At 44.4% G+C, this 8,012-nt stretch overlaps 1 protein-coding gene across 2 annotated transcripts in view; it reads right to left on the reverse strand.

Moving 5' to 3' along the window:
• SMU1 (SMU1 DNA replication regulator and spliceosomal factor) overlaps positions 1-6,921 on the reverse strand; it is a 35,922-nt gene extending 29,001 nt beyond the window's left edge. For both annotated transcript variants that reach the window (XR_002727347.2, XM_023196098.1), the window contains exons 1-3: positions 6,791-6,921; positions 3,772-3,982; positions 1,886-2,038 (exon numbers count right to left, since the gene is read on the reverse strand). Coding sequence is in view for 1 of the 2 variants with exons in the window: in XM_023196098.1 (XP_023051866.1) it covers positions 1,886-2,038; positions 3,772-3,982; positions 6,791-6,816 (390 nt within the window). In the remaining variant the exon portion in view is untranslated. The remainder of the gene's footprint in view (positions 1-1,885; positions 2,039-3,771; positions 3,983-6,790) is intronic.
• Between the last annotated feature and the right edge of the window lie 1,091 nt (positions 6,922-8,012).

Below are 8,012 nucleotides of genomic sequence, written 5' to 3' on the forward strand. Positions count from 1 at the left end.
ATAAATAAATAAATAAATAAATAAATAAATAAATAACCAACCAGAACACAGGGCCAAGTGTGGTGGCTCATGACTATCATCCCAGCACTTTGGGAGGCCGAGGCAGGTGGATCGCTTGAGGCCAAGAGTTCAAGATCAACCTGGCCAACATGGCGAAACCGCATCTCTACTGAAAATTCAAAAATTAGCTGAGTGTGGGGGCACACATCAGTAATCCCAGCTACTTGGTGGCGGAGGCACGAGAATTACTTGAACCCAGAAAGCAGAGGCTACAGTGAGCCGAGATCATGCCACTGGATTCCAGCCTGGGTAACAGAGCTCTGTCAAAAAAAAAAAAAAAAAAAACCCAGAATATATAAGGAGCTCAAACAACTCTATAGGAAAAAAATGTGATAATCCAATGTTAAAAATGGGTGAAAGACCTGAAAAGACGTTTCTCAAAAAAAAAAAGACATACACAAGGCAAACAGGTTTATTTAAAGGTGCTCAACACAACTGATCATTAGAGAAATGCAAATCAAACTATAATGAGATACCATCTCACTCCAGTTAAAATGGCTTTTATACAAAAAGGCAGGAAAGAACAAATGCTGGTGAGTAAGTGGAGAGAAAGGAACCCTCATACACTATTAGTGGGAAAGTAAATTAGTACAACTACTATGGAGAATAGTTTGGAGATTCCTCAAAAAACTAAACATGGAGGTACCATATGATCCAGCAATCCCACTGCTAGGTACACACCCAAAAGGAAATCAGTATATCAAAGAGATATCTGCACTCCCATGTTTATTACATCAATGTTCACAATAGCCAAGATTTGGAAGCAACCATTAATAGATAAATAAAATGTGGTAGATGTACACAATGGAGTACCACTAGCCATATAAAAGAATGAGATCCTGTCATCTGCAACAACATGGATATAACCAGAGCTCATTATGGTAAGTGAAATAAGCCAGGCACAGAAAGACAAACTTTGCATGTTCTCATTTATTTGCAGGAACTAAAAATTAAAACATGGAGATAGAGATATATGGTTATCAGAGGCTGGGAAGGGTGGAGGTGGCGGGGTAAGAAGGAAAGTGGGGATGGTTAATAGATACAAAAAATATAAAGAATAAATAAGAAACAGCATTTGATAGCACAACAGGGTGACTATAGTCAATAATAATTATATATTTTAAAATAACTGAAAGAATTGAATTGTTTGTAAGACAAGGGATAAATGCTTGAGGTGACGGATACTCCATTTACCCTCATTATGCACTGCATGCCTATATCAAAATATCTTATGTACCCCATAAATATATATACCTACTATGTACCCCCCCAAAAAATTTTTTAATCCTTTTTCCTCCTATTTTGACAAACCTCTAGTGAAAGGCTGGGGGGGTAGGCAGGAAGAATGAAACTATACAGACAATATGGTTTTGGAAGAATAAAAGACTATCTATCATCATGCTCTACCAGTAAGCATAATCAGCTAAGAAGCAAAAGCACAAGCTTCTAGGGACTAAAAAGGCTAGAATGAAACTGCATTTGTTAGGGGCAAGACACACAAATGATCAGTGAACATACCAGCAATCAGGCAGCACTTCAGGGAGGGCTAATGTGGAAATGACATCAGAATAAAATTTTCTGTAGTAACCAACACACAATCCTCTAAAATGAGGTGTGTAGAAGACTCTCAAATAATCAGAAAACTGAACAATATTATTCTTTTTTTAACATACGCAAATTTCAACCAACATATATAAACAGAGAAGCATCATTCTCAAAAATTAAATCAAAATCACAAAAAGTATCCAATAAAATAATTTAAAAAACAGATGTTATTATATTTCCAAAGTTGACAAAAAGTTCCTTTACATTACCACAGTCATACCTCACGAGGATCAAAGTAAGACCTAGCCAAAAGGTTCTCCAGATGAATATATCGCTCTGGCTGTGTTTGTTTTAACATGATCATGGGATCAGTCTGTCTCAAAAGTGACCTGGCAGCACCCAATTCACGGAGCTCTATCAATTCCAGAACAACCTGAACAATTTAAAAAAAAAAAAAACAGATGTTTCAACACATTCTCTTATTAGTATTTTTCAGTAAAATATCTAACACAGATATGGCCTGTCAAAGTGATTTCCAATACCAGGAAGTGCCCCTTTCCCTTTTCACTAGCAATTTCAGGTGGACAACTGAAGTAATTATAAATAGTAACTTCGGCCGGGCTTGGTGGCTCATGCCTGTAATCTTAGCACTTTGGGAGGCCAAGATGGGTGGATCACTTGAGGTCAGGAGTTCGAAATCAGTCTGGCCAACGTGGTGAAACCCACTCTCTACTAAAAATACAAAAAAATGAGCTGGGTGTGGTGGTATGTGCCTCTAATCCCAGCTACTTTGGAGGCTGAGGCAGGAGAATTGCTTGAACCCAAGAGGCAGAGGTTGCAGTGAGCCAAGCTCACGCTACTGCACTCTGTCTCAAAAAATTAATAATTTCAATCCTTCAAACTCTATTCATTTTGATCTACCAATCTCCCCTCCTCTCAAGCTTCTTGCTCAGAATGTAGATGCCAAAGAAAGCTAAAAATGGGAATATCCCCATGGGCTCCAGAGAAACCTTTCTCCAGTTACCAAAATTTTCTATGGGAATTATTGAACTCATATGGATTATAAAGAAACAAACTGCCCAGACATGGCAGTTCACACCTGTAATCCCAGCATTTGGGAGACCAAGGCAGGTAGATCACTGAGGTCAGGAGTTGGAGACCAGCCTGGCCAATGTGGTGAAACCCCGTCTCTACTAAATACAAAAATTAGCCGGGTGTGGTGGTGCACGCCTGTAATCCCAGCTACTCAGGAGGCTGAGGCAGAAGAATCACTTGAACCCAGGAGATGGAGGCTGCAGTGAGCAGAGGTCGCACCACTGCACTCCAGCCTGGGCAACAGAGTGAGACTCCATCTCAAAAATAAAAATAAAAAAAACCCCGAAAACAAAAACAAAAAACCAATTTCCCTACTTTTACTTAAAATTACAATCTTATTTCCAAAAAGTCTACTCTCTGTTTTATAATCACAAATTTGTCTGAGCTTTGTCCTAGGTTCTTGACTTGGAGCTTCTTGGAATTTAACCAGTGATAGGGGTATCTTTCTTACTCCTGGGCCCCTTGAATCACACCTGGGTTTGTGCAAAGGAAATGGCTCAGGATAGGTAGGAGCTAGTTACAGAAAGACTAACTATGTGATTAGAAAGTTGAGGTTCTCTTACGCCTGTAATCCCAGCTCTTTGGAAGGTCAAGGCTGGCGAACTGCTTGAGCCCAGGAGTTTGAGACCACCCTGGGTATTATGGTCTACAATAATCCTGTGATTATTGTAGATCCTGTAGATTATTGTGAGACCCTGTGTCTACAAAAAAATGCAAAAATTAGGCAGGCGTGGTGGTGCGTGCCTGTGTTCCTAGCTACTCAGGAGGCTGAGGCAGGAGGAAGGATTGATCCTGGAAATGGAGGATACAGCAAGCTGTGATCTTGCCACAGCACTCCAGAGTGGGTAACAGAACAAGACCCAGTCTCAAAAAGAGGAAAGAATTTTAATTTGGGAAATCTTGGATTTTCCGAGAAGGGAGAAAAAATACCATGTCAAGCCTTGCCATTTTAAGTTTTACGGGCTGATGCAGCCCTACTGTGCTTGAAGGAACGCTCGCTGATGCTTTTTCGTCAGAGAGCTAGCCCACAGCAAATCAACCCACGGAGATCAGCATCTCCACCACTCTCACCTGTTCGTAGAGGTCAATGAGGGTTTTGTCTGGCAATTTCAGAGACTGGATAGCCTGCAACACAGTATCCCAATGGCCACTGTTAATGTCAGCCACAAAACTCTCAATGCTGTCCACAGTATTCAGAGATACAGTAGTCTCCTCCTGCAAGGTGGCTAACGCCCGATGTAAACTGTTCTCCTTTAAGTACTGCATGATAAGGCGGATCACACTGAAAGAAAACAAATCATTCAGCTCAGGGATTCTCACTCACCCGAGGTCAAAAACAAAGCCTACCAAGCTCCTACTCAATCATTTTCCTTTATCATTTCTTTATCATGTGAGTAAAATTTTCCAAAATCACACAATCTAAATTACAAAGGGACCCCCCCAACCATAGAGACACTGGGGTTCAAAGAAGGGAAATCATTTGCCTAATGTCTCAGTCAGCTAGAAAGGGAGTTGGTATCAAGGTGACTATCTTATTTCCTAATTCAGAGCCTAGTTTCCTATTCATTCCTATAATTATATTGTAGCACACTTCACTGAATTACTTTAAATGACTACACTAGTCATTGATACAAAATAATCTAAATGAGGCTAGGCATGCTGGTTCATGACTGTAATCTCAGTACTTTGGGAGGCTGAGGCAGAAAGATTGCTGGAAACCAGGAGTATGAGACCAGATCAGGCAGCTGTGAGACTCCATCTCTACAAATTTCTTTTTTTTAATTAGCCAAACATGGTAGCACATGCCTGTAGTCCCAGCTACTTGGGATGTTGATGTGGGAGGATCCCTTGAGCCCAGGAGTTCAAGACCAGCATGGGCAACATAAGGAGACCCCTTCTCTACAAAAAAAAAAAAAAAAAAAAATTAGCTAGGCATGATAGTGTGTGCTTGTGGTCCCAGCTATTTGGGAAGCTGGGGTGGGAGGATCGCTTGTATCCGTAAGGTTGAGGCTGCAGTGAGCCATGATCATGCCACTGCACTCTAGCCTGGGAAAGAGAGCAAGATCCTGCCTCAAAAAATAAATAAAATAAAGCCAATGAGGTAAGTTTACTGTTATCCCCAATTTACAGATGAGAATTTCATCAGATAATAGAGATAATAAGTGGAAAAATCAGGACTCAAACTGGCAGTGTGGCTCTTGAGCATATATTCCTGAGAAGAAAGCAAACACCTTCTTCTTTTTTTTTTTTTTTTTTTTGAGAAAGGGTCTCACTTCCATTCACTCAGACTGGAGAGAATGGTGGTGGGATCGTGGCTCACTGCAGCCTCGACTTCCTGGGATCAAGTGATCCTCTCACCTCAGCCTCCCGAGTAGCTGAGACCACAGGCACGCAACACCACACTGGCTAACTTGTATTTGTAGAGATGCGGTTTTGCTATGTTGACCATGCTGGTCTCAAACTCCTGGGCTCAAGTGATCCACCCGCCTCAGCTTCTCGAAGTGTTGGGATTACAGGTGTGAGCCACCGCACCTGGCCCCTCTTCTTAAAAACAACTATAAAAGAGAACTGATTGCTGCTACTGTAAGTAGTCTTTTTCTCTCATGGCCCCTTTATGAGGTATGCAGGTATCCAGACTTAGACCCCCGTTATTCTGGTATGAGACTATCTTCCTTAGCACATTTCCATTGATTTCCATTTTACACTCCCAAAATAAGTCATCTCTCTCCTCAAACACCTCACATTTGACATAGCCAAAATCAAATTCCCTACCTTCAAACACGAATGAATGCATAATGAGTTAAAAGCTTTGAAGACAGTCTGGGATTTGAATCAAAGTTATGTGACCTTGGACAAGTTGGTTAACATCATTTCAGTATTTGCTGAATGTATAAACCTCCCTTCCTCCTATGAAAAGTCTCCAAAAGCCGGGCGCGGTGGCTCATGCCTGTAATCCCAGCACTTTGGGAGGCCGAGGCGGGCGGATCACCTGGGGTCGGGAGTTCCAGACCAGTCTGACCAACACAGAGAAACTCTGTCTCTACTAAAAATACAAAATTAGCCAGGCGTGGTGGCACATGCCTGTAATCCCAGCTACTAGGGAGGCTGAGGCAGGAGAATCGCTTGAACCCGGGAGGCAGAGATTGCAGTGAGCCGAGATCGCGCCATTGCACTCCAGCCTGGGAAACAAGAGCGAAACTCCATCTCAAAATAAAAAAAGTCAAGTCTCCAAAAAAGGTCCTCTCCCTCCCTTACACTCAGAACACAATTGTTATGTCTGTTACTTTAATTATTATTAAGTATTGGCAAGGACAGGTGGAGGATGGAGTTCTGGAAAAGCACACTAAGGTTTTCTTTAGTCACTACTTCTCATTCCCTATTCCTTGAAAATTTTTCTTTCTAGCCCAGTCTCCAGAGTCTGTCTCTCCTTTGCGGTTACAGAGAGCTCACAGAAAAACCAAAATTCAGTGCCAGATCGGGCCTGAGAGTTGTTCATTCATTCCAAAAGCTAGTTGTTCATCCATTCCAAAAGCAATTAACTCTTCCTCTAAGGTACGCCAGACACTGAGACCACAAGGAAAACGAGCTCCTAGGCACCGACAAAGCTAGTTTGGGGTGAGGTTATCAAACAGTGACAATGAGTGATAAATGCTAGGCAGAGGAAAGCAAAGGGGTCGTATGAGCACAGAGACAACAAATCACATTGCATAAGCTGGACAGGGAGAGAAGCAAGGCTTAAAAGAGGCCTATCCCCTTGTGCAGATTCAATTAGACTGGAGTCCAGAGTGGATCCTTAATTTGGTCAATCACAGCGCGCCAGCAGTTGGCCAAGGACAGAACTCAGGTCTGCAAGGTGTGTTTTCCCCACCCCTTGCCACCTCCCTTGAGGCTTTGGGCTTCTCGTCTGAGAGCTGCTACTTTCCTGTGGGCGCACCTCCGAGATAGCCAGATCCAAGATGCCTCTTTGGGGGCAAGGAAATGGCCCTCCATTCCCTAGCCTCTCGGATGCCTTCTCCCGAGTATCTTCCGCCCCACACCCTTAACCTCTGGGCCCCCGGCACGGCGGGAACATCCCCACCGCAGGACTCACTCCGAAGATTCGATTTCGATCGACATAGCTGTATTTCTCCGGGAGCAGGCCCCAGTTCTTCTTCAAGGCCGGTAGCGTAACACACCACCACCACCTCCGGCGGACGCCTAACGTCACTTCCGCTTGGGTCGGCATCTGGCGCCCGCCGTGGAGATAGCGTGAACAAAATGAAGGCGAGGTGCGCGTAGGGGCGGGGCCCTCAGGGGCTGTCAGAGGCGGAGTTTATGCCTCTGCCCCAGCGAAATAAGCTGCAGGAGGAAGACTGTTTAAAAGTAGGCAAGGGTGGCTTAAGCCTGTAATCCCAGCACTTTGGGAGGCCGAGACGGGCGGATTACGAGGTCAGGAGATCGAGACCATCCTGGCTAACACGGTGAAACCCCCGTCTCTATTTAAAAAAAAAAATACAAAAAACTAGCTGGGCGAGGTGGCGGGCGCCTGCAGTCCCAGCTGAGGCAGGAGAATGAGGCAGGAGGCTGAGGCAGGAGAATGGCGTAAATCAGGGAGGCGGAGCTTGCAGTGAGCTGAGATTTGGCCACTGCACTCCAGCCTGGGCGACAGAGCGAGACTCCGTCTCAAAAAAAAAGAAAATAAATAAATAAATAAACAGGCCAGGGCCGGGCGCGGTGGCTCAAGCTTGTAATCCCAACACTTTGGAAGGCCGAGGCAGGCGATCACCGGAGGTCGGGAGTTCGAGACCAGCCTGACCAACATGGAGAAACTCCGTCTCTACTAAAAATACAAACTTAGCTGGGCGTAGTGGCGCATGGCTGCAATTCCTACTCGGGAGCCTGAGGTCGGGAGGCTGAGGCAGGAGAATCGCTTGAACCCAGGAGGCGGAGGTTGCAGTGAGCCGAGATCAGCGCCATTGCACTCTAGCCTAGAAAACAAGAACTCAACAATGTCTCAAAAAAAAAAAAAAAAAAAAAAAGCGCTGGGCCCCATACAGCTCACAAATGCGCTGAAAAAGAAAAGCTTTCTGGGGCAGAGCGCGGTGGCTCACGTCTGTACTCCCAGCGCGCGCTGTGGGAGGCCGAAACAGGGTGGATTATCTGAGGTCAGGAGTTCGAGACCAGCCAGGGCAACATGGTGAAGCCCTGTCTCTACTAAAAATAGAAAAAATTAGCCAGGCATGGTGGCGGGGGCGCCTGTAATCTCAGCTACTCGGGAGGCTGTGGCAGGAGAATCGTTTCAACTCGAGAGGTGAAGGTTGCAGTGAGCTGAG

This window comes from Piliocolobus tephrosceles, chromosome 14 (assembly GCF_002776525.5).
Source record: "Piliocolobus tephrosceles isolate RC106 chromosome 14, ASM277652v3, whole genome shotgun sequence".
NCBI lineage: Eukaryota > Metazoa > Chordata > Mammalia > Primates > Cercopithecidae > Piliocolobus > Piliocolobus tephrosceles.